General features: G+C 33.8%; 2 protein-coding genes across 2 annotated transcripts; both read left to right on the top strand.

Annotated features, from left to right (window-relative positions):
• Nucleotides 1-6267: 6267 nt before the first annotated feature.
• LOC126705941 (NADH dehydrogenase [ubiquinone] iron-sulfur protein 8-A, mitochondrial) lies at nt 6268-14062 on the top strand. The gene is made up of 8 exons (XM_050405179.1): nt 6268-6463; nt 7931-8009; nt 11168-11221; nt 11321-11412; nt 11491-11604; nt 13334-13401; nt 13489-13600; nt 13690-14062. The coding sequence occupies exons 1-8, from the start codon at nt 6407-6409 to the stop codon at nt 13783-13785; spliced, it is 672 nt and encodes a 223-aa protein (XP_050261136.1). The 5' UTR covers nt 6268-6406; the 3' UTR covers nt 13786-14062.
• Nucleotides 14063-15534: 1472 nt separating this feature from the next.
• Nucleotides 15535-27719, top strand: LOC126705386 (phenylalanine--tRNA ligase alpha subunit, cytoplasmic). The gene is made up of 18 exons (XM_050404392.1): nt 15535-15827; nt 17188-17313; nt 17560-17652; nt 18353-18409; nt 19885-19940; nt 20152-20244; nt 21026-21116; nt 23130-23167; nt 23267-23305; nt 24103-24179; nt 24252-24336; nt 24444-24552; nt 25192-25288; nt 26346-26417; nt 26827-26893; nt 26975-27100; nt 27262-27316; nt 27412-27719. Exons 1-18 carry the CDS (start codon nt 15681-15683, stop codon nt 27460-27462), a joined length of 1479 nt encoding a protein of 492 aa, XP_050260349.1. The 5' UTR covers nt 15535-15680; the 3' UTR covers nt 27463-27719.
• Nucleotides 27720-27761: the final 42 nt, after the last annotated feature.

Below are 27761 nucleotides of genomic sequence, written 5' to 3' on the forward strand. Positions count from 1 at the left end.
TTAGCATGATAGCTTTGATGAAATGGTGAGTTGATACGTTATTATTATGTATATTAAGTGATGTCCAACATTAGAAAATAATTAATTAGGTATTAAATATCCAATAATGGGATGAGTCCAATAGTCCATAGTCAACTGCGGTTCATGGTTCATGTTCAACATAATAAGGTATATCTAGCAATGGTTCATGTCCAAATAATATATGTCCAATGGTAGTTCATTTCCAAAAAATACGTGTCCAAGAGTGGTAGATCGATTAATTAATATGCATGTTCATTAATGATGTATTAGTGAGATCATGCTTATTAAATAATGAGATGATATTAAAGTAACTTGCATCCAGCGGTAAAATAATAGTGAGTTAACATATACTTAATAATGTAACTTCAAAGATGGAGAAAGTATTGACTTATCTATCGATTTATTAATATGTATGTTCATTAATGAAGTATTAATGAGATCATGTTTATTAAATAGTGAGATGATATTAAAATAACTTGCATTCAGTGGTACAATAATAATGAATTAACATGTACTTAATAATGTAATCTTGAAAAATAGAGAAAGATTGACTTATCTTCACAATTTGTAGCTCCAACCGTAGAACAGCAGTGGACTTATAACATTTCAGCAGCGTGATAAAATGAGTCCAACAGTACAATATGATATTATGAGTCCTTCGATGGTGACTTCATGATTGAAGGGGAAAAATGGGTGCAACTGGAGGGAGAGAGAATATGTACAACAGTGTGCATAGGTTGGTTGAGTTTATCCTCTTTTATCATGCACTTAAATCACTTTTCCCATGTAATGCTCCTTTAGTTTTTAGTCAAATATGAGTGATGTTGCCTTCAATGAGAATGACTTTTAGTATTATAAGTTTTTGCCTTTCATAAGAAAGGCTTTTAGCATTATAAATATGTCTTCCATAAGAAATGGCTTTTAGTAATAAGTTCTTGGAAGAGTGTTTAATATGTTTTAAGAAGTGTAGAGATGGTAAGAAATATATATATTTTGTGAGATATAGTGTTTGTAATATGTATAGGAATTATATATAGATACTTTGTTGGATATGGATCTTATATATGTACACTTTGTGAGACATGTAGTTTAAAGATATATAAGAAGTATGTATGGGTATTTTGTGAGGAATGTGTTTATAAAATATATGAAAGTGTGAGATAGATAATATGAAGGTTAAATATAGTAAATATATGAGATTATAGCTACTGCTAGAGTGGTTTTTTGTGTTATGTCATGGGTTATGTTGCTTTCTAAGAAGAGAGATTTTGTATGAGAAATAAAGAATGAGATGTAGATGTGTTTTTGGGCAGCAAAATGATGAAGTTTCAGAATATTTAAGTGTGGGAGAGATGGATAGTGTATAATGGTGTGGTGTAATAGGTGTGATGTAATGGTGTTATTTAAGAAGAGATATTTTTGTAAGGGAGATGGAGAAATATGGAAAAGTTTAGAGATATGTGTAGCAAAGTGAATGAAGTTTTAGAATATTGAGGATAAGGGAGGGATGGATGGGTAATGGATAATGGTGTGTTGTAATATGTGTGTTGTGTTGTTATCTATGAAGAGAGATGAAAAAAAATATGGAGATCTTTAGAGATATGGTAGCAAAATGAATGGAGTTTCAGAAATATTGAAGATGAGAGAAAGATGGATCCCCCCCTTAGTGTGTAGCTTGGTCCTTTTTATATAGAGCCAAGTAAGGGTCATCCAATAGCCCACGGTCCACAGCCCGACCCAGAAACCCGACGGTCCATTGGGCTAATGGGCGGCTCGGCCCGTTGTTATTGAGGCCCATGGGTAGTCCACTAGTCCAATGGTTGAGGCCGTGAGCTAGTTTTTATGCCCATGGGTACCTAGTGGGCTAGCCCAGTAGCCCAACCCGTTACCCTGCCCGTTGGCCTAACTTGTTGGCCCAGCCCAATAACTCATAATTCATAACAAAAATATATAGGAACTGTATGAAGGATTGATCTTGAGATATCATAGAGGAATTTCTTAAGAAAACACCCTCAACCACTAAGATACTCAAAGTAATTATACTAAACTTAGTTTACTAGATATATATTTTTCTAGTAGTCAAGTAAATTTGAATTAACCATTTGAAAATTTTTTTTATTAAAGATAAAAATAAAAAACTATTTAAAGCCTTAATAAAAAAAAAATTAAATAGGTTTCCATCAACAAAACAAAAAATTAAATAGATTTGATTGTAAAAAAAATTTGTAATTAAGTATTAAATTCTTTAATTCTTTCCTTAAAAAAAATAGATTGATGATTCCCTTATAAAAAATTGATTCTTTCCTTATAAAAATAATAAAATAATATGTTAACACAAATTCATGGGTAGCCCATTAGGCCCAACCCGATAGCCCAGCTCGGTAAAGATAAAATGGGCATTGCCCATGGGTAGGGTCATGGGCTGAGGTTTTCTCTTTCGGCTCAGCCCGACCCGACCTGTTAACTAGTTAATAGCCCATTATGTCCAGCACATTATGCCCATGGGCCAAGTAAAAATGGGCCGGGCCGGCCTGACCCGGCCCATTGACGACCCTTAGAGCCAAGTATGTAACTAGATTAGAATTAGTTGAAGGGAAATTTAACAAATAAGGAAAAGTCTTTGACAAAGTAAGTGGTTTCATTAGTAGGATTTTGTTTTTTAGCCAAAGAAGAAAGTTAAAGACTTGATGCTGTTGTTACAGTTGTCAATCACAGCTGTTACAGCTGGATGATGTCATTCAAATGACATCTTTTGCTTGGAGGAAAAATATTTGGCATTAAATTCATGGTTTAGCTAAAAATGGCAAGATAATATTTATGAGATCCTTTTATTTCTAGTACTACAGTTGGAGTTGTTGCAGAAGCTATTTTTGCAAAAGCTATTTCTGCAGAAACTATTGTTGCTTCTGCTGGAGCTGTTGCAGCTTCTGCTGGAGCTATTGTTGATATTTTTGGCTAAATTTCCTTTTTTGGAAAATTATATATTTAGTCCATATATAATTTTGGTAAGTAGTAGACTAATTGGTTGATATTTGATGAAGTTTTAGAGATGTAATTACGGTCTTTTTTGTATTTTAACCAAATTTTGGAGAGTAAGGAGAACATTTAATACTAGATATGAGATATTAATATATATATTTAGCTATGTGCTTGGAATTGATTTAAATGAAAATAATAATATAATTTATATGAAATACTATAATTAAACTTATATTATATGATGAACATTAATTTTTATGTGAAGAGCATGGAGAGTTTTATCATTTTAAGTGTTATGTGATATGAGAGGCTTACCAAATGTTACCTATTGCACACTGACCCGTCAGAGTTCAGGGAATTGGGGAAGACATGCCAAGCATCATGCTTTCTTTTATCAACTTTGAACCACTAGAGCTTTACTGAACATACTTTTTGGCCCCCCAAACCACGACTCCCAAAATTCCCCCAATGGGACTTATGAGCTTGGATCATAAGCCGAAAATGAGATATTGTGCCATGAGCTCGAACTATGGGCTTTGATGAGATTATATCGCCATGAGTTTTGGACCATGGACTTTGGCGTCATTTTGTGAATATGGACTCTTTTTGGGCTTAAAAAGAGATTTTGTCAAACTCCATGATAGTGTTGACGTGGTGCGAGTTGCCAATGAAATAAAACCATGTGAGGTGAAAAATTTGTCCTCAACAAAAATTAGGCTTCAATGGATCAAGCGATACACACAGTAGATTAAAGATAATAAGAAAGCAAAGAAAGACAAGTTCTAAGCAAGAAAATCCTTCCTCAGCAAAGTTCGAGAAGAATGGTTCTTGAATATAGTTCTTTTAGACTTGGATACAATTTCAGTTCTTGTTACTACAGTGTTTTCTCTATGGATTTTTCCAGCCCCTCTCCCAGGAAGGTCTCTTACATTATATAGCTCTCTTTAGATGATCTTGGCCTTCCATTTGTTGATCGTCCAGGCCACTACTTGAGTGTTTGTCCCATTAGACACCTTCCCAAACCCCTTGTGAGTTGTGATAGCCAAGGCAGCACTATTTAGGGGTCTTCTTCACGTAAATGCAGCTAAGAGGTTTGGTGGGATGCATTAAATGTGGTGGTAGCCACCATCCCTTCAGTTATGTCAGGGCTAACCCATTCTACGAAGCTTTTTCTATACAGTATAACCTCCTCTGATAACGTGCCACTGACTTGGCCTTACTGTCCGAGAGAATGGCCTTCTCGGCATGATAATGGCCCCCATGGGTATGACATGTGGCACTATTACCTTATTTGAAGTCCTATACCCCACATTTTCTATTATAAATTAAGCTAGGGAAAATTGAATACAAAAACTTAATTAATAATATCGCATCTCAAAAAACATGAAAAATAGATTTAAATAAAAAATTACATCAAAAGTTAAATAAATATTATTTAAATATAAAAAAGGTTCGATTTAAATTTTTTGCCTTATGCTTCAAATTTCGTTAAGCCGGCTCTATGGACTATCACTTGAACCCCAAATAAAGAAGTAGTTACACCTTTACATCCTTGGCTTTATATTTCCGCACAATTTAAAAAAAAAAAAATTTGGTAATGTTTCTTTGTTTTAGTTTAAAAATAACAAGTCCAAATCCATGTTACAACTCAAGCACAATCCTATTTGGGGAGCAATCAAAGTAATGTTAAATATACTTGGATTCTAAAAGTCTTCAACAAATTAGAACCAAAATGATAAAATAGTCCTCAATAGTTTCTCTCACATGCGTGTGCACACATATAAGCTTTGGTAGATGATACATGATAAGATTAGCAAAAATTTAAGTTTTAACATATTGGTCATTAGTCGAATGGTCAAATTCATACATGAATCACCTCTTCTTCATGGGTTGAGTTTTGAGTTGGCCAATTTATTCACATGTAAGAAATATGTATGTATGTATGTATGCATATATGTATTTTTTTTTTCATTTGAGTTTGAGGTTCATGTTTAATTTTATCGAGTTTGTTATAGGGTTGTAAATAAGACAAGTTATTTATAAATAATTCAAACTCGATTCGAGAAAAAAAACATTTGTTTATGTTCATTTATTTAGCAAACAAGCCAAATTTAAATATAATAATGTGTTCACGAACAAGCTCATAACATAGAGATTAGTTTAAACAAATATAATATAATATATTTATATGTATATTTGTCTAAAAATATACTCATATAGAATAAAGATTAAAATTAGTCTATTAATTATATAATATATAGGTTCATATGACATCATCAAATTATTATCTGTAGTTTATTGATAATATAATTAATTTATTTATATGTAAAAAAAATTATAATTAGTCCACGCATAGTAAAAATTCATTAGTTTGTGAAAGGTAAATTTTTTTTAGTGATATAGGAAAAAAATAAGTTAATTAATGGTAATTTATGAAAGAGGTTAAGGGCCTATTTGGGTAACCTTTTTTCATCACTCAATTTCCGTCACTCAATTTCCATCACTCATCACTCATCACTCATATCTCATAACTCATCACTCATCACTCATCACTCATCACTCATTTTTTCACACTCATTTGGCAACATCACTTTTATTTTCATCACTCAATTTTTTCACACTATTCATGGGTCCCACACCTGTCAGCCAGTACAGTAGTTTTTTTTTATTTTTTTTATTAATACCCAACTCACCGAAGCTTAAAAAAAAAAAAAAAAAAAAAAAAACCGAACAGCCAACCCAGGAAAAGAAAAAGAAAAAGAAAAAAAAAAAAAAAAAGAACAACGCCAACCCAGAAAAGAAAAAAAAAAGGAAAAGAAAAAAAAAAAAAAAAGATCAACGCCAACCCAGAAAAAAAAAAGGAAAAAAAAAAAAAAAAAAAGGTGGTCAAAAGTTGTGGCTGTGGGTCCCTCATGTGTGTTTATTTACGGAAATGCCATTGAGTTATGAGTTATGGAAACTGAAAACAGCCTTTTGTTGTTTTCAGTTTCCATAACTCATAACTCAAAAATCAGAGAATTGAGTGATGGAAACAGAGTTATGGAAATAGAGTTATCGTTTGGCCAAACAACCTTTTTACTATGGGTCCCACCATTTTTGAGTTATGAGTTATGGAAATAGAGAATTGAGTTATCAAAAAACTCAATCCAAACGCCCTTAAGTTTGTTCGAAAATCATGTTGGGTGGCCCAAAAAAAAAAAAAAAAAAAAAAATGTTGGATAACGAAACGCACCGTCTTTGTTCAACGCAGCGTTTAAGGACCGATCTCAACGATTCGAATCTTCTCTCTCCTCCCATTTATCAGGCCCAGGTGGTTTCTCAGTTTACCACATTCCTCACTTTCTCCAACACCAATCGCACCCTCACTCGCACTCGCATTCGCACGCGACCTTGATTGAGCTCGCAAATGGCCGCCGCGATCTTAGCTCGCAAATCGCTTCACGCTCTTCGTGCTCGTCAGCTCGTAAGCTACTTGCCCTAACCATTTTCCCTTTTGTGCTCTGTTTGGTTGCTGAGAAAATGCCACAAAATCAATATCAATAATACCACTTCTCTTCTCATTTTAACTTAATTCTAGCTTCTCTTTCCGAATCATTAGCCTATTCAATTTTTCGTGATTTTTATAACGAAAGCACAAATTGCCATTATAGTTTGTTTTTTTTTTTAGATACTTGCATAAATTTGAGTGATTACTATTATTATTTTAGTTTTTGATTGTATATCTCTCTGTGGATCAAAATTAGGTCTCTATAATTAGGTCTTTAATTAGTTGGATTTAAGTAATGAGAGTGACCTGATTCTTTTGATAACATGGAGATTGATATTTGGGGACATTTGTGTAAAGATATTGCAGTGCCGATTTTTAGGCAATCGGCCTATAGACACACCCAATTTCACAACGTGCTCGGGTGTCAACTTGTGATTGGATTACATTGATGAAGAAGTGAATTTGCTTGCACTAATCACAAGTTGGCACTTAAAGTGTATTGTGTATTTGGGTGTTGCCCTTGCGTTTTCCATCTTTTAGTGCGTGGGGCATGATAGTGATGTGTTGTGTTATGCTAGAAACTGTGTAAAATGAGACAATGATGAGAAAATTATAGAAAGGAACATTTGTAGAGGCTTTAGGTAAATTTTTATGGTTTTTTATGGTTAGTGAGGAGCTATGTAGGTTGTGGGAAGGTGTGAAGGACTTGAAAGTTGGAAAGTTTTTCCTCAATGTTCAATGTGGGGATTTCACAGAGAGAGAGAGAGAAATGGGCATATGCTTGAGGAAAATGAGATAACAATAGAAAATTTGATTCATCTATTTTGGAGGACTCTTATTGAGTGGGTGCAGGTTGTGACCTCAGATTCTTCATTGATTTTTCATGGATTCACAGATATCATAAGTTAGATTTTAGGTGTTAACATTTTTAATTTGTATTTTTGGATTTATTCTTCCATAAGGTAAAACCATTTTCCTTTTTGTTTCAATGAATTTTTATACCTATGTATAAAAAAAGAAGCAACGAACTATGTAGGGCAGTATATTTACTGATAGTTGTCACTGTTACTCCCAAATTCTATGGAACTATGTTTTGAACTCTTGATTGAAGCTTTTAGGCAACTGCTAGGCTCCCTTTGATTTAATTGAAGTTGTGATTATTTATTTGATATTTGGTTTTTCAGATGGGAGTTTTTTAATTTTTTGTTGGTTTCTGTTTTCTGCTTAAGTATCATGCTTGGTGTGAGCAGAGTGTTCTTGCTGTCTCCGCTATTACTGTCAATTCTTTCATCACACACACATATTTATATATTATTTTTTCACCGGGAAATTGATATTATTATCCTGAGGGCTTAGTTGGGATTTATGTATTCTTTTTCAATCTGATTAGTGGTTCCATGTTTCGTAGTCTAATTTGTTTTCCTCATATCCTCTATTGCTTAGGCTGTTTCTGCACAAGCATTGCAGGGTTCGAACCACTATGGACTGCGGTTCAATGCTCACCCATTCAGCACTAAAAATGGTTTGCTTTGTTCTCTCCAATCATATTTATGATTCATGTATAAATTCAGATATCTTTTAAAGTTTTATCTAGGAGAATTGTATCAATGATGAGTTCAAAGCTAAGTGTTTAAATTACATGATATGTCATGTGTGTAATCTTAATATTTAAGAGTCGTAGTTAATATATTCTAGTGAAGTTGTTAGGCTTTATGTTATAAGTCATAACTGGTTCAAATAGTGGATAAGAGATTTCTTTTGGTCATTGATACTAAAAGAACTTTACTGATAGGGGATTGAGGTGTATATATGATTTTTCTTGACCTAGAGAAAGCATATGATTGGGTCCCTAGAGAGGCTACGTGGTGGGTTTTGGAAAGAAATAAGTTCCTCTAAAGTATATTAAGTTGATTAAGGATATTTATGACACAAATTTACTAGTGTGTGAACAAGTGGAAGCATCCCAAGTGAGTTTTCTATCACTTTAGGTTTGCATCAAGGAACATTAACTCCATATATCTTTGCATTCGTGTTTTTTTTTTTTTTTTTTTTTTTTTAATATTTATTTTTAATTTTTTTCCCTCTAGATGATATAGTTTTAGTGGATGAAAGTAGTCATGGAATTAATGTCAATTTAGAAATTTGGTGAGGCGCTTTAGAATCTAAAAATTTTGGTTGAGGACTAAAACAAAGAACTTGGAATGATGGAATGTAAGTTTAGTAAAAGTAGAAACCAAGATGAAGGGGCTATAAGAATTTTGATGGTAAAGATGCCAAAGACTGAGAATATATCACTATGTTGGATGAATAATTCATAAAGATGGTGAAGAAGCAGTTATATGGAGGTTCGACAAGAATGGTGTTTTTGGAATTTTGTGTTTAATTGAGTAGTGCTAGATTTGGAAGTAGATTATGTGATGCAATTATTGGAGGATATTTATGTAACTAATCCTCTGTTTATTTCGTTGTAAAATCTCTTTCAGAAAACATTTTTGCATTTTCGGGTGTTTGTTTGCTTGTAAAATGTGGTCAAGCGTGTAAAATGTTTTACCGAAAAATTTCTCCCACTCCCTCCGCTCTCTCTCTTCAAAATCAAGCTCCCCCTCCCTCTGCAAAAGCTGTGCCCCAACCATCGAAGACGTTGCCCCAACACTGTCCTATATACATCTCTGACATCGGCTCAATACCTTGTTGTTGTTGGAGTCACATCAGCCCCTCATCGTCGTCCAACTCAAATCTCTCTCTTTCCTCTTTCTCTAGTTCAAACCTCAAAGGCTGAGAGACTTTGAGCACCGCCTCACATTAGTCAACACCGTTGTTTCCCGACGGTTGATGTTGGTTTGCAATTGATGCTGGGGGTGGTGGTGATGTTGCAATTGACATGGACTTGGATTGTGATGCGATTTGATGGGTCTGTGGGTGGATGCGGTTGGATTTGAACTGAACCAGTGGTTTTCTTTTTATGGTGTGCAGCATTAGGGAGGATTTTGACAATTGATAATCTAAAGATGGAGGGGCATAGTTGTTTAGAGTGGTGTTATGTGTAAAAAGAATGGGGAAAATATGAATCATTTATTCTTACATTGTGATGTGGCTTGGGAGATGTGGTAAATGTTGTTTTGTATTTTTGGTGTCTTTTGGGTAATTCTATAGTCGGCATAATATGCTCACATGTTGGAAGAGGTGGATGGGAAAGCACGGGTTGGTCTGATATTGCATTACAGTCTCATGTGGTTTCTTTGGAGAGACTGTAATGCTCAATCCTTTGAGTGGCATGAATTAAGTTAGGCGAATTGAAATATATTCATTGTTGAAGGCTTTCTATGATTGGACTTCACAATCTATGGCATTTTGTTTTTCTTGGAATTCTTGGATTTCCTTGAAATTCATTAGCTTTGTAACTTAATTTGTTTTTTTTTTTTAATCTTTGGCTTCTTTCTGTTTTTGTGTTGCACCCGGAGTACACATTGAGTGTACCTGTGTAGAACCCCTTTTCTATATCAATAAATCTTTACTTATATATATCATAAAGATGGAGAAATTGAAGAGCATGTGAATCATAGGATAAGAGCATGGTGAATGATGTGTAAAAGTGTATCAAGAGTATTTTGTGATCATAGTATACATATTAAGAAGGAAAAATTGATAAGATTGTTATAAGACAATCTATGCTCCATGGTTATGAATGTTGAGCTTTTAATAAATAACATATTCATAAATGAGTAGTTGAAATGAGAATGTTAAGATGGATAAGCTGTAATATATTTGTAATGAGGATTTTCCTGTAAAGATAAAAGGTGACCCTTATTGATGAAAAGACATGGGAAAGTCGCTTAAGATGATTTGGTCATGTTTAGTAGAGAGAGACTAATGCAATAGTGAGAAAGAATGAGTTAATTCAAGTTGAGGAAACGGAAAAAGGTATGAGGTGACAAAAAAAAAAAAACATCTAAGTAGTAAAAAAGGGCATGTTAATTAGGAAATTAAGGAAGTGACAGACAATATAACTTCAGATAGAATAAGATGACGGAAAAGAATATATATGTGGCTGGTTCTAATTAGTTTGACGAGGATCCATAGCCAACCCCAAAATTTGGGATTAAGCTTAGTTGTTGTTGTCATTGTGTGTGTGTGTGTGATGACAAAAATGAAATGCCAAGCATTAGTCCGTAACCCCTGGATGCCAAATGTGTCATTGGGGTGATCTTGAAATGCGCCATTGGGGGTGATCTTGTACTTCCTATGGGGTAGATACAAAAGAACTTTTTCTCTCCCTCCCCAGCCATTTCAGGTTAAGAGGATGTGAAAGTTTCTCTCTCTCTCTCTCTCTCTCTCTCTCTATATATATATATATATATATATATGTTCCAAGGCATGAAGTGGAAGAGAAGGGGTTTCATTGGTGAATTTGAATTGGCTCTATATCAATGAATATCATCATCCATACATAACGAATATGTATATGTATTTATTCTGTTGGATTTAATAACCCATCATAAAGGTCACAAATTACCTTTAATAACCTTATCATTTATAATTTGCCTGCTGCCTTGTTCAAGGAAATTATATCCGCTTCCATACAGCATAAACTATGTTCTTTGATATTTAAAATTCAAGTAACTTGTAAAAAAATTATTTATGGTTCTAGTTTTTTTACCTCCTAACACTCTTTAACTACAGATGATGAAGAATATGAGAAACTTACAAAAGAGATTTCAAAGGACTGGAATACTGGTATGTAGTATACTTTTTGGGAACATTTGTGTTTTTTATTATTTTAACCAATATTCTAGAATTTTCCATGAATAATTTGATGCTTCTGAATGATCGCAGTTTTTGAGCGAAGCATAAACACATTGTTTCTCACTGAAATGGTTCGGGGTCTGATGCTGACACTCAAATACTTCTTTGAGCCAAAAGTTACTGTAAGTGTATTCCTACACCCAATGTCCATCTTGGACCGTGTAAGCTATGATATAAATTTCTTTCTTTTTGTAATGCAGATTAATTATCCATTTGAGAAGGGCCCCTTGAGCCCTCGTTTCCGTGGTGAGCATGCCCTCCGTCGATACCCAACTGGAGAGGAACGTTGCATTGCATGCAAACTCTGCGAAGCAGTAAGAGTTTTAATATTTTTAATAACTATTCTTGGTTAAATTGATGCTTTTTGAACTAAAACTTGCAGAAGTAGAGTATTGAATCTTCCCATTTGAGTCTGGATTAGACTCATGTGCTGGCAATGGGCAGCGCCAGTTTAGTTGTCTTAGGTAGTGCTTAGACACTAGATGATTTTTTTATTTACTTTTTGATAAGTTGCTTACACTAGATGATGAGGACGGCATGCCTTATTAGATTGGATTTCTTATGTAGTTGAATTAGTTTAGGATTCCATTTTATTTTGAGTTCAAATAAGGAATAGACAATTAGATAAGGATTAGCCTTTTAGATTATATCAATTTAGAGTTTATGGTTTATGAACTTTTATTCCTGCAAGCTCTATATAAAGGCTTCAGGTGGTTTATTTTATATTAGACTATTAATTAATGAAATTTCAACAATACGTTGGGTGCTGATTCCTATCACCTTAGGTGCTGATGCCTAAGTTTCTTGCTTGGTGCTGATTCCAGGCAACCCGTAGGTGCTGATTCTTAGGGTTTATCTTTTAATTTTCTTATTCTTTTATTTTCTCTAGATTGCCCTGTATCACTAGAGGCCTGGCCCTATGGTTGCAAATTACTTTTCCTGTTTGATACTCAAACTTGCATGGATTTTCTGTGAGTTCGTTATCTGTGCCGCATCCAAAGTTTTTATTTAAATATGGCATTCATATTAAATTTGGAAGTAAACAATGTCTCAGTATGGGTGTGTTTCATTAGATTAAAAATTTGAGAAGTTGGAGATCTAGATGTGATGATCGATTAATGATCAATATATCTTTATTCTATGATGCTGATTTGTAATAAGTGCTGAATACATCACACACACACACACACACACACACACACACACACACACCCATATATATAGGGTCCGTTTGGATGGAACTTATTTTTGTTAAAACTGAAATTGAAAACACTATAACAAAATAATTTTTAAATGTGTGAATAGTACTGTGAAATCCATTTTTAATTAAAAAGTTACTGAAAAGTGAAGTTTGTGGGAATCATGAACAGTACATGGATGCACTGTTCACGGAAAAAGTCAACATTAATGGCTAAAAAAAAAAAAAAGAAGAAGAAGAAGAAGAAGAAGGACGTTTTTACCGCGTGCAATTGTAGCGTGGGTCCCATGCCCAAAACGCAAACACTGAAACGCAGTAAACGCCGAAACCAAACGGGTACATAATGACAATTTGGTGAGGTATCCCTGATAATCTGTATTTGCCTGATAAGTTGACCAAGTCAGACCAAGCCAGATTTAATATGATGTGAAATTAAACAGAGGCTCAGAATTTTGATAAAGTTAATTTGATGTACCCTTAAATCTAAGAGATGCCATTATCTCTTACCTTAAACAAATATCATTAAAATGAATTGACTGTAACAATTTTTTTGCATGTGCATGATACATTCTTTTGTTGAGACCTCAAACTATTTTTTGATGCGTAATAGAAATCTTATTAGAAATTTCTAGGCTTATGGCAAATGGGTGGCATTAACGAATATTTAAAATTTGTCAACTGTCAGCATTCCATGTCTGAGTTTATGTCTACATTTATCTCAAGAACACTACCTAATCCAGCCATGAAATATGAAGGATGGTCAGGCTGGTATAATGTCTAATTAAATGTGGCTTTGGTATCTGAATTTATCATTTTGATCTCACTAAGCAATTGTTGTTATTTAGGTATGTCCTGCACAAGCAATCACAATTGAGGCGGAGGAGCGAGAAGACGGTAGCCGGAGGACTACTAGGTGAAGGATCTTGCACCCTCTCCCTTATCATCTCTCTCTCTCTCTCTGTCTCTTCTTTCTCTCTATCTCATATGTATACTTTTCCAGGTATGATATTGACATGACAAAGTGCATTTATTGTGGATTCTGCCAAGAGGCTTGCCCTGTTGATGCTATTGTTGAAGGACCCAACTTTGAGTATGCAACAGAGACTCATGAGGTTAGTATGCATAATTTTTGCAGGATCATAGGCAGTTGATCCAGTAATGAATTGAGCTGATATATACATATATTCTTCCATTGTCATAGGAACTTCTATATGACAAAGAGAAGCTTCTTGAGAATGGGGACCGATGGGAATCTGAAATTGCAGAGAACCTCAGATCTGAAAGCCTATATCGCTGAATGCTCCACCAATTGTTTCTCTGTAGCTGGATGCTTGCATCTCTTTACTTTTTGACAATGAGAAAAATAAATAGATCTGGCTATGGGTCTTGAATTTGATGTGTATTCTTGGTTTTGTATTTCGTTTTTGTTTTTTGGGAATACATTTTGATGTGATAAAAAGAATTATTAAACATGCAAGGGAAACAGTTTCGTCCTGTAAAATGACATGTATGAAATCTTTCTTGATGACGAGCATGGAAAAGAAAAAGAGGAAATGTGGACAGTTTTTAGTGTAGCTACAGGTGTGATGGACAGCCATATTTAATCGAATTAGAATTTTGACACTGCTACTAATGTGCTTTGGAAACCTTAAAAGAACCTCTTTGAGCTGAAGCTAAAGTTGCCTTTTTGGCTTGCGTTAAAGTTAAGGAGGTAGACATCCCAAATCTTTATTTCTTGAGAAGATTGACATCCCAAATCTGATTCCTAAATATGATGCTCTGAGCCGGAATCGATTCATATATTCTTGATTGGTCCATAGTGTATTGAAGATATCGTACATTTCCATTGTAACTTGTTTCCATCTCCCATTTGAGCTTTGTAGAGGCAGATGAGACACTTAACTTGTTGAAATGAAAATTTATTCATAAAAAAGAAGCTTTGGTGTAGAATTATATAGATTTGTTCATCCTTTGCTTCTTTTACGTATTGAGATGAAACTTGATAGTGTGACACACTAAAAATGTATTTAGTGTAAGCGATGATCCTAAGATATGGTATAGGTTATCATGCTAAAAAATGGGGTAAAACTTCACTCATGACTCACCTCTTATCGGTTTCCTTCACGGCTCTGTACACTAGAGTTTGTGAAAACTATGAGCAAAACTGGAATTTGTTCAGACCCTTAAACTTTGCCAAATCCACTACATTCGTAAGATGCATGGTGCAATATTTTCTTTCATGATAAGTTTTAACAGGTTATTCTATTATAAAAATATCACCGTTCAATTTTTACGGAAAAAAAAAAAAGAGAAAGGAAAAACAATTTATTTGTTCTAATTAACTTCTTTAGATAAAGTAATAATATGCTACTTTTTATAAAAAAAATTATGCTACTTTTTTAAACAAAATATGTTACTTAAAAAAAAAGGTTTAATTATGACAATTTTATTCCTAATCTATCATTTTTTTTCCCTAATAATTCTCGTGGACTTATAATTCCTAGATTGATTTGGCGTTCTTGATTGTGCATATCATTTCCTCACTTGTGGCAACATTAAAATGACTATGACCATGTAAATTTTTACATTTACATTGCAATACAATAGGTCTAGATACTTATATTTTTGTAATTTATGGAATTTTTTTATCATATGTGTGAGAAACTCTATCTATCAAATAAGAATCTATTTGGGGTGAAACTCAATACGATTATTAATTTGAGTTGAGTTATAACTTGACTTTAGCCCCACCTAAAACACTAATAGTTTTAGGTTGTGGGAGACAATAGTTTATATCATTACCTCCAAAATTTGAACAGTTTAGTACATACTAAATTGAATTTTATCATTAAAAATATACACATTTTTCTTATGAGGAAAAAAAAAAAAAAAAAAAAAAAAACACAATTGGTAGTTTCGTACAAAGGTTGGTTATAAATTTTGTATAAAAAAAAAGAAAAAAGAAAAAAGAAAAAAGAAAAGCCCAAATCGAGCTAGGCCCATTTATGATTTGCCCTACCATTTGATGTAGAAGAATTCCGTCACATAAACCAAACAGCAATCGTCAATCTTTTCCGTAACGCTAACAGAGAACAAAATTTCGCAGATATATATAATATATAGGGCGTGTTAAAGCGTCTGATAACACGGCCCATCGGAAAAACTCATCAGTGAATTGAGACAGAAAAAAAAATGGCGGAGGAAGCGATTCTGGGTTACCTAGCGAAGAACGAAGAGATCGGAGACTCGGGCGAGTTCGCAGCCAAACATGGACTCAACCACGACGAAGTCGTTAACGTCATCAAGAGTCTTCACGGTTTCAGATACGTTGAAGCTCAGGTACTGTATCTATATTCTAAACCTAATTACCTATTCTCTCTTTTCAATTCTTGCATGCTATTGATTCTAAAAATGTGAATGGAATGCCTAAATTTGCGAGCTATAGATTTTTCCATATCACAGTGCATCAAAGTAGTAATGTTTAATGTATTTTAGTTTAACTTAGTTTCAATTTCTTTAAATTTCTATGTAGTAAATTTTTTAAAAATACATTATCATTGGACAATATGATAATAAGCTAGATATATAGAGTTTAAACATTAACATTTATACTTTTTTTTTTTTTGTTTGTGATTTATGTAACTTTTTATTTTTTATTGTAATTGTGATAGTTATGATTAAAATGAAGTATATGGTACAATAAAAAAAGCACAAGAATCTCTTTATATAATTGGAATTGGACTCTTTGGTGTCCACTTCTCATTTAAAAAAAAAAACCATACTATTAGTTTAATTGCTACATTGACGACATTTTCACAACAACATAGGTGGTAACTTGTTATTTGTTCTACTTTGAACCCACCGTTGAAATTACTTTTTTACCCACTAGAAACATTCAGTAACAATCTCGCGCCTAGAATTTGTTGTGACAGTGTTCTGAAAATGTTGTGGACATAGCATTTCGGTTTTTTTTAGTAATTGTATGGACGTGGAAGTTAGTTATTTTGCATAATGAACTTCTACCCCGTCACATATTGAGTAGTCGAGAGCCGTTATGATTTCAACCTGAACAATCCACTCTAACCTTCACATGCTCAAATGCCGTTTTTGTATATAATTTTTTTTTTTTTTTGATAAGTTGATTGTCTTAAAACTTCAAACCTAAGACAAAGACGACGCTGAGAAAAGTATTTTCCGAGGGTATTTTAAAAAGTACCGATCTTACATTGTTCTTGAACATTTTAAGGATTGGAATTTTGAAATATATGGTTCAATCAAAATATATCCAAAAGGAAAAACCAAAAAGCACAAGATTAGTAAATTATTCTTGTTCATGTCTTTTGATATGTAAAACTTTTGTGTGTGTGTGTGTGTGTGTGTGTGCAATATTTGAGAATAATGTTTGTACAATAAATCAATGCTCCATGTTCCCAATTACCATATCTTTTTCTTCAAGATTGATCAGTTAAGTTTAATGATTCATATATATTTTTACCAAATAAAAAGGGCACACCTGGGTGTGCTTTGTACATCTTCAAAAAGCACCAGGAAAGCGTGCATGAGGCACACTTAATTAAACAAGCTTCACTCCGTCCAAGCTAAATGCTTCAACCTTGGGGCTTTGAGCTTGGGGTGTGCTTTCAACAACACTGCTAGATGATTTCATGTATATACTTAATTAAATCTGGGAACCGTGCAGGACATAAAGAGGGAGTCGTGGGTGCTTACCGATGAGGGTAAGCTGTATGCTGATACAGGATCACCTGAAGCGCAACTGTTCTTGGCAATACCTCCTGAGGGTGGTATCCCCAGAGAAGAGTTGCAAGTGAGTACTGTTCTTTTTTTGTATTGAAAAGTGTTTTGGAAAGTTCAGAGTATATAGGCTCTGCATTGTGGTTCATTCATTGTAATGAAGTTTAAAAGGAGGATTTCTTGAGATTGGAGTCTGAATATGACATGTTTTCCTTAATATTTATTGTTATTGTTGATATTGTAATAATAAGTCTAGTTTATAAAGATTCATTTGCCGATTGTTTGTGAATGTTCTGATGAAACTGATTTGTGGATGCAGACTAAGCTCGGCCCGTTGCTTTTCAAAATAGGCTGCGCTCAGGCAGCAAAGAATAGATGGGTGGATATGGGAGGGCAACAAGTGACCCGAAGGGTATAACACTCAGAATAGTTTAGTTAATTAGATTTGGAACATGCTATATTCTTTCAGAGCCTTTTGGAGTTGCCTTATAAAGTCTGGAACTACCGATTCTAATTTAAAAGCTGTGGACATCTTCCATGGTCTATACTTTTTTGAATTTAGAATGTAATATTTTGGAGGTCATGCAGACCTCTTTTGTACCCTTTCCAGTATTATTATTATTATTTTTAAAGCTACTGATCATAGTTTGTTGACTTGTTTACATTTAAAATAGATGCAATAGTATATAACCCTATAATGCCCAAATCTATTTGCTATCATCAATTTTCATAGATCCACTTTCTTCTCCACTTGCGTGTAAAAATCATGCTTATAAATATTTGAGGAAAGGGCAAAGGCAAATTATGTAACCTATATTACAATCATTAAATGTAGACATGCCACAAAAACTAAGAATATTCAAATTTAACATTTAAGATACTCTATGCAATGTATACTTATAGCTTGACGAGTTATGTTATGGTGGGCTCTTGGCTTTGTTTTCCTTTATAAGCTCTAAAGTTCTAATAATTTTGAGTTTTCAATATGGGTGCAGCAAATTTTGTTTATTTAAGATGCTCACCTATGTATTGTGTTATTCGGATGTAATCCTTTATATTTTATATTTTATTTTCTGTATTAGAATTGCTGCTAAGTTATTTACTTGCTGTAGGTCCAACATGTGGATGATAGAGTCAAAGATTTGCTTCTAAAGATAAAAGAAGGACAGGTGCATAATATTTCTGTTTTATATTTGATCATATATATCATTTGGTTCAGTTCTTGGAAATTGATATACTTTCTCTTTCTGCTTTGAGTTTCATTGATGAATATTTATGTCACAAATGGTAAACCTTAGTAGATTTCTTGTTTTGTTTTGGGTATATAAGTGTGGTAGAACCATCAGAGCTAGTTGTATGGTATAGTAGTAAGGTACAGTGCTTGTTTTTCACTATTAAGATATTTTCCAAATCGTGCAAAATGGATATAGAGTATTGATTTAAGTACGGACTATAATGGTTTAGACATACTCTAGAAATTTGAATGCGCTTATTATGTTAATTGGTCTATATGATGAGTTGGGCAATCTGTAAAAGGGAATTATATATATTGTGAAGCCCCTTTTGCATTGTGGTGGGTCCTGATCAGAAGGGTGTTGGTCTAATGTTGAAAAAAGGTGGCAGTTTAGGTATCTTGTGAAGCACTTTGACTCAAGGTAGTGAAAAGCGAAAGACAACCTTAAGGTGCCTAGGCCTTGTATTGCCCAAGGCGTGAGGTGACAAAAAGGCACTAGCCCAAGTAAAGTGAGGCGCCAAATCTAAATATATTTATTCTACATATACAACTTATATCATATGTACCTACTATATTGAAATATTATAATGAAGTGTTTTTAAATGTGTTGCATGAAAAATTAGGTCTATTAAATGATTTCAAAATAGGATTAACATGGTTTAGGCTCTACTAGTTCTTCTAACAATAGGTTTTACAACAAGCTTCTACTGGATATTAATTAATCTAACAATAAGTTTTACAACAAACTCTTGTAAATTAATTTATCTAACCATAGGTTTTACAACATGCTTTTTTAAAATTAATAATCTAATGATAAGTTTTACAACAACCTTCTATTAAAAATTTAATACTAAAAAAAAAAAAAAGGTTGAAAATAAACACTGAGGCTCCTGTGTTAGCATCGTTTACATGGCTTAAGGCGGTTGCCTTGCTCACCTAGGCTCTAAAGGCGAGTGCCTTGCTGGGGAGCCTAGGCTAGCGTCCAGCTCGCCTTTGACTACACTGCTTTGACTGTGGTGGAATTTAAACATTATTTCAAATAGTAACAAGAAAAGAAAAGAAAAGAGATGGGCCATTAGGTTTCGCATTTAAGAATGGCTGAAGCTGGGGTTTTTGATAGGTGGCCTCTTCTTTGATACGATGCATAATTGAAACCAGAAGTAGGGATATATATACATATACATACACACACACATATATATATATATACATACATACATATGTATACATATGTGTGTGTGTGTGTGTGTGTGGCATTTGGTGAGAATTTTTCCTCTCCTAAGGTTGGGTCCCACTGGGCCTCTACTTCATTTCCATCCTTAATAATATGATGGTTGCTATTCATTCTCTTTTTTGTCCAATTGAAAAAAAAAAAAAAACTCAGAAAATTTTCCCTTTCTGCGATTCCAGGTTGTTGACCAAGATAATATCAAGGCTCTCAAAGCAAGAAAGCTTATTGTTCCACAGTAATAATCACTTTTTCTTTTTCTATTGAATTTCATTACTTTATTAGGCCTTTGCAGTTCCCCCCTCCCCTCTCTTTTTTTGCTACTTGTTTTGACCATTTAATGTGTCTGGTAATAAGCTTAAACCTTTCAGGTTGGTGCTGCTTGTGTTTTACTATCATGCTGAAATTGTTTGCATATTATTTACGTTTTTGAACTGCTTCTGTTCTAGGACATGGAATGGCTACTCGTTGAAAAAGGGTCCTGACTATGCTCCACAAAGAAAGAAATTTGCTGCTGATTTAACTCGTGAGATGCTACAGAGGTATAAAATATGCTTGATATATATTTGAAAGAACTTGTGTAATGATGATAGCGTATTTTGATTGTAATAATAAGCTCTGCTGCCTATTCAACACTATTAGGGGTTAGTTGCTGAGTTGAATGTTAGGGAGAATAAACTCCAGTCATTAACAGCTTTGGTAATTGAAGAGATGCATATTTGTTGCTTGTGCGTGCTAGCAAGTCATGCACGATATCCTTTTTCAGACAATTTCCTACTTAGCAGAAATGCAAAAAACTATTAATGTGAAATTGTACTGAAGCTTTGTTCGGCACAGCTTAAAAATGAAATTAACCCAGCTTATTCTGTTGGGCTCAGAGCTTTTTAAAGCCTCACTTTCTTCAGTACAGATGTTTCTATTTTTGCTGTCTTATTGCTCAGGCTAATCACTGTACTGTAGATGTTAAGTGTATATATATACACACACACACATGGTTATGATAATCTTGTTCTTGTCTTAACTGGTCTGCACGCTTGAACCTATATGCACAATTTATTTATTTATTTATTTTTTTTGTGGTGGGTGAGGGTACCATCTCATTACATGTGTAATTTTTTTTAACCCTGGAAGAAAATCTATTTACTGAGGTGTTTGTGCTAAAGACAATCACACCACAGAATGGAACCCCACTGTGTGGTGCCACTCATCTAATTTAAGATGTCTGCATCTTGGTTCTGTTTTTGATAAGCAGTTGTTTGTATTTTGTTTCTGTATGCATTGTAACCTTGGTGGCATCTTTTTGTGGTGTTTTGTGTAACTTAGCGGCGATTGGAAGAATGTAGAGTTCAAAGAATATAACTTCAATGCAAAAGGTCAGACTATTGAAGCTGGTCATCTTCATCCACTGAACAAGGCAAGAATTTGCTCCTGTATATATATACATATATATACAAATATATATATATATACATATATTTATATATATGTATGTATGTATGTATTCCCTCCATTCAATTTCTGATAAATTCCAAACTGGCAATAGTATATATATTTCCTGAGAGGCAACACTGTCAATTTTCTGAGAACTATATAACCGAATTTGAGAGAACAAGCATAACATAAAAAAGGAATAAAGACTGATGAACATAGCGACATTCATAAGTTTTATATTATTAGATGTAGATAAATTCAGAGTCATGTTGTTTATTTATTGTGCTTTGCTAAAAAGCAGTGGGTTTGACGTTTTGGTAGACTATTAAAGTTAAATGATCAGTTGGTGACATGGCAATTCTTGATATGGTATGAGTACAGGAATATGACAATTCCTAAAATTTTTAGCATTCAGTATGATGTTAATTGATTAGTTGGAAAATATATGCTTCTATGTATGTCTTAAATTATGTTTGGTTGAATGATAAATAACTAACATCAAGAGGTTTAAAAACATATTTTCAAACCTAATTCAGAAGCAATAATAAATGGCAAAGGAACATACCCATACCTACGAGACATGGACATTGACACAAAATGGGACAACTCGCTGACAAGATCATTCTTGAAAGATTAGGACATGACACAATGGAGATACAACAATTGATTAATTAATATTTTAGGCATATTATATTATGTTTATAGACATTTATTATGTTTATTTTAAGTTTTCAAAATAAATCACAATGCACAACTATCAAAATCTTTAATAGCATATCTACAATCAAAGGAATCTTTTTAAAATAATTTTTTTTTCTTCCAACATGATGAGGACATGCATGTCCGTGCTTCTAAGACTTGTACTCAACAAAATGATGTTAGGAGTGTGAATTAATTACAATCTACCGTGTTAAGGAATATGAAAATTCATGAAATACTAAGATGTGATACAATGGGCACATGTTAATTATGAAAGTCTTAATTAATGTTTGCTTTAAAAGATAAATATAAGCACCATTGAGCTCTACCTATCAACCACAAAAAAAAGCACCATTGAGCTCTAATGTAAATGGAACCTTTTCCCTCTATAAAAATTAGAGGATGAAGTTGTGGGTTTATCTACTTGGTGTGTAAATTAAATTGAAAAGAAAAAGAAAAAAAAGAAGAGATAAATAATGAGCATGAAGAGGCTTCAAAAACAGATTTAAAATTAAGCTAATTTAGAATGATAATAGATAGCAAAGAATAAATTCTTACTCCGCAAAATGATGCATAGTATGAATTAATTACTATCTATTATGTTTATAGTTCTTACAAAGGGCGGATGTAGCATTTGAGCTAAAGGTCATTTGCGAAATTCATTCCCTTTTTTTTAATAAAATTTTATTTTATCCTCAAATGTGTTCTAGGCTTCTAGTCCATGCCCTATTGACAAAGTATCCTGCCAAATCCTAAATGTATCTGGGTTTTTATTTATTTATTTATTACTATTATGATTATTATTTATTTTACTTTTTTAAAGTTCATATGCATATATAGAACACATATCCAGTCATGTTCGAGTTATCTGTGTCTGGTATCTTTCAGACTCAGATACCTCAACCCTTTTGAGGCTTTTGTGCTTTCTATGATGGACTGGACCTCTCATGTTTTGTGAGCTCATGGACTTTGTTTATGGAGAGATTAAGTGAAATGACTACAAGGAGAAATCAAACCCAAATTCCCTAGATGGATGGTAAGAATGTGGGCAGATGGAAGTGAATGCTCTCCTGCATAGCTCAGGCTACTTTTGGCCCCTAGGTCAAGAAGGTTAATGCGTATGTATGTTTGTAATTACATTAGCATGAAGTTCTCACTTTGGGAATGCATTTGCATATTCTTAGGAGTTCTAAAAAGTTGTGGATGCCACAAAAAGTTTGATGTAGGTTTGGCGTAAAAGTATTTGTATTGTAATTGTTCATATGGTCACTGCTTATGAATGGCTCCTAATTTTCAGGTTCGGCATCAATTGAGGATGATTTTTCTTCAGATGGGGTAAGACCCATTCTCTGTGATAGTGAACATATGTTTTGGCACCTTACATCTGTTTTCAAGTTTGACATTTTTTCTTTGTTGGTCTTCTACCGGCCACAGGTTTGAGGAGATGCCTACGGACAGATATGTTGAGAGCAGGTAGCTGTTCTTGCCTTCTCTTATTGCAAACTTATTTTATTTTGCCTTCCCCTATTGCAAACTTATTTTATTTCTGTGATTAAGTTTTTTTTTTTTGGTTGATAGGTGAGAATAATTTTATTGAAAAGAGGCTACTTCATGTAATATGAACTTGAAGAGCCTAAAGAATTGATGTGATTAACTGTTAATTAATGCTTGTGAAATGATAAGAGCTTCTACACTAATCTTTATCAAGTCATCTGCAAAGTGAATTCATGTGTTTAAGGACGATGGTGGCATGTGTATGCTTTGATAAAACATGTTTAAATGCATCATGATACGAAATGTTTAATGCGGAACATCAGATGCTGTAATAGGCATCACTAAATGTGGAAAAAGAAAAAATATTTGAACATAATTTTGAAAACCCTTTATAAACTAGGCCCGATATATATTCTTTAGTAATATTATAAACAATTAGTCAGACTTAAAATGGTCCTATGAAAATAGTGTTTGATAGAGTATTGAACATTGGATAACTAAATTTGCATATTGGCAATGAGCTATACCTTCCTCCCATAATAATGGAATAGATGGTGAGGTGGTGGGTTCGGGAAGAACTAGGGAAGAAAATTTACTGACAGAACAAAACGGAAGTATTATTATATTTGCATACTGGTTTGTTCCTTTTAAATTTATACGTTTTCCCAAATTTCTCTTATATTTTCTTCCTTTGGGGTACCAATTATTGAATCACAATACTTTGAAGGTCCAGTTTCTCCATGCACTCTTATTACTTGTTTCTGTTTCACTTACAGCTTCTGGAACTTTGATGCCCTGTTCCAGCCGCAACAACATCCTGCCCGTGATTCACACGATACATTCTACCTGAAAGGTTTGTTTCACTTGATTGGTTGAACTATTCCATCTGGTTTTCTTCTGATATTCATTTGGCATTCATGTATAGTTCCTTCCACCACAAAGGAGCTTCCTGAAGATTATGTTGAGCGGGTGAAGCGTGTACATGAATCTGGTGGTTATGGTTCCAGGGGGTATGGAATTTTCTTTATATATTTATCCAGTAATATTTTTTGGATCTCACTTCATAATTTATTCAATGAATCATTTAAGTGGCGCTTTTATTTTTCTGCCCTTGCAGCTATGAATATGATTGGAGCAGAGAGGAAGCAAACAAAAACCTTCTGCGTACACACACAACAGCTGTGTCAGCCAGGATGCTTTACAATCTAGCCCAGGATACTTTAAAAGTTTGTTTTTCTGAGCTCTCTCCTTTTTATTTTTTATTTTATCTCTAAACTATTCTTATCTGAGAGAGGTTTAAAATGACAAATTGGACCCATAAGGGTTTATAATGTGAACTGAGGCACTAAATGGAGCAAAAAATCATAACTGAGGGTATCAATACCATTATTATTTGACGGAATCCAATGGCAAATTGGGGAAAAAAAAACATATTTTTCTGGAAACTTTTTAGGATAAAATTTTCAATCATGAAATTATTTCTGGCAAAACAACACAATGCGGTCATACTTCTGAAACAATACCTTACTGGCATTAGTAATTAATTACTGAACGTGAAAGTATCACACCTAGAGCCTTGCTTTCTTTATCTCCTTGAATCTACCTCTTATTTTGTTTGTTAATATTTTAGAGTTGAGATTTAGATATTGTAAAGCTGAAAGGAGTATGTGTCATTCAAATAAGTTCCAATAAACAAGTTTTTTTTGTTATTTGTTTTTTTCCCCTTGCACTAAAGTCTGTCTAAAATTTGGAAACTTTAGTCATTAGTCATTATGCAGAAGAATTTTGGCTACATTTGAAATAGCCATCATTTTCTTTTATGTTTTGTCTTTGTTATAATTTTTCTTTCTTGATTATGTATGCAGAAACCATTTACTCCCAAAAGATACTTCTCTATAGATCGTGTTTTCAGAAATGAAGCAGTAGATCGAACTCATCTTGCAGAGTTCCACCAGATAGAAGGTATTGATAAGCTGACAAATATGTGATGGGGTAGCCTACCAAATAAATAATTGAATGAGTGCTGGGGTTTGGGCTAGGGTTTTCTTAGCTGTTCACTTGGGTTGTAGTTCCTTATTTTTGGTTCAGTCCTTCATAAAACTACATGACTCTATTGAGGTTTTGAAGCATTTGTGCCGGATGTGACCTATCAAAAAAAAAAAAAAAAAAATCATTTGTGCCAGATGTGACCATTCTTGATCCTAAAACTGTTATATTTACCCAATGTCTGATCCTGGCCGACCCCTTGTTTCCATATTCTGGTCAGACTGGGTCTCATTGTGTCTGTTACCTTGCAAAGATGCTAGCCATACTAATATTTTCAGCTTAGGTCAAGTATCTACCCAGCTTAACTGAGCACAAGTCAGCTTTCTTGGTAGCCTAAATGAAATGGAATTTTATTACTGTAATAGAAGGAGATGAGTGGCTTGTGTTCAGATTTCCCATCATATAACTCTATACTGGATTGAGGGTTTGAAGCTTCTGAATGGTAAGTGGCCATTCTTGTACTATTGGCCCAACATCTTGATTCTGGACTAGGTCCAACCAAACTTTCTAGTTTCAGGTTTGGCTGGGACAGTTTGTGGTGATGACTTTGCAAAAATGGTAGGCGTTACTAGTAGTCTCAGGTTGGGTAATTTTTCTACTCAAAGTTGTTACTTTTCAGGCTGAACACTAGTTGGTTTTCATGTTGCCCTGATGAGTAGCCAATGAGCTCTAGCTCAACTGGCACCTCCTCCCCTTATAAGTGCTAGGTGGAGAGTGAGGTCATGGGTTAAAGACCCATAGGGACTAGGGAGTGTGTGTAACTTCTAAATTAAAAAAAATGTTGGCCCCATGAGTAGCCAGTATTCAGGTGAAATCAGATGGATCTCAGTCTGGACTCAGTTGCACTGTCAGTGTTAACTTTAAAACCTAATGAAAATTATTAATAAAAGCGTAACTTCGTTTTTCTTTATCAAAAGAAAATTGATATTTTGCAGTTATGAATTAATGACCTAATTCCTGCATCTGGTTTCAGGCTTGATATGTGATAGAGGACTTACACTTGGTGACTTGATTGGAGTCCTGCATGATTTCTTCTCCCGGCTGGGTAGTACACTGACTGATCTGCTGTTGATTCTATATATGCACTTTTCATGATATAAGTTAGCACTGATTTTTTTCTTCCAAAATGAAGCTAGGTGGTTTTGTTATATAAACCATAGTTAGCCCTGATTTTTTTCTTCTAAGATGAAGCTTGGTGGTTTTGTTATATAAACCATTGCCACTGCTTGTTTTGACATGGAGAATTAAAGATCAATGAGAGTATTTTGCACTTTTCATGATACTAGTTAGCACTGATGTTTTTCTTCTAAAAAGCTTGGTGATTTTGTTATATAAGCCATTGCCACTGCTTGTATTTGACATGGAGAATTAAAGACCAATGAGAGTATTTTGATCTTAGAGGCACTGTTATAATGAAAAAAATTGACATATTTAATTCCATTTCTTGCTTCCAGGCATGTCCAAGCTGCGTTTTAAGCCGGCTTATAACCCATATACGGAACCTAGCATGGAGATTTTCAGGTAATGTTTTGTGAGTTTCTCTAAAAGGCTGTTTCATCTTTGCCTAGGAGGAATTTCATATATTATTCTTTATGTTATCAGTTACCATGAAGGCTTTGGTAAATGGGTAGAGGTTGGAAATTCTGGCATGTTTAGACCTGAAATGTTGCTTCCTATGGGATTACCAGAAGATGTTCGTGTTATTGCATGGGGCCTTTCCCTTGAGAGGTAAGAAAATTTGTTTTTAGTTAAAGAGAGAGAAGAAAAATTGAATAGAATACGCTGATTATATGTTTTCTATGTGCATTAGCATGCAAATGCAATAGGGAAAGTATTTTTGACACATTATTAACCTCTTCTTTCCTTCTTTATTTTTCTTTCAAACCCAGGCCGACTATGATCTTGTACGGCTATAATAACATCCGGGATCTGTTTGGGCACAAGGTAATTACTATATGCCCTTTCTGTCTTCTGGTTATGAGGGTCATATTGTTTTCATAATGGATTTAGTTCATTCATTTGTCTCTTGTTTTGTGCAGGTGGATCTTGGTCTCATCAAGACAAACCCTATATGTCGTTTAGGACTTTGATTAAATTGACGGGATATATTGATCATTGTTGCAAAAGTTTTCCTTCTCTTTATGTTCCCTTGCTTTCTCTAAATTCATTGGGTTCAGTATTTTTAGCTAATTAATGGTAAAGCGCTTATTTTCAGCACAAATTCTGTCTGGCATTTGTTTGGCATCGGGGCAAGATTAGATTCATTTCAAGTTCCCTTTTAATTATTTGTCAGATCTTGTTTTTATTTAGTATATTTAGTAAAGTTGAAGGCTGCACTTTAAAGTGAGGAACGCTTTTATGTATTTATGTATTGTTATTGTTATTATTA

The sequence above is a fragment of the Quercus robur genome, chromosome 11 (assembly GCF_932294415.1).
Source record: "Quercus robur chromosome 11, dhQueRobu3.1, whole genome shotgun sequence".
Classification (NCBI taxonomy): domain Eukaryota; kingdom Viridiplantae; phylum Streptophyta; class Magnoliopsida; order Fagales; family Fagaceae; genus Quercus; species Quercus robur.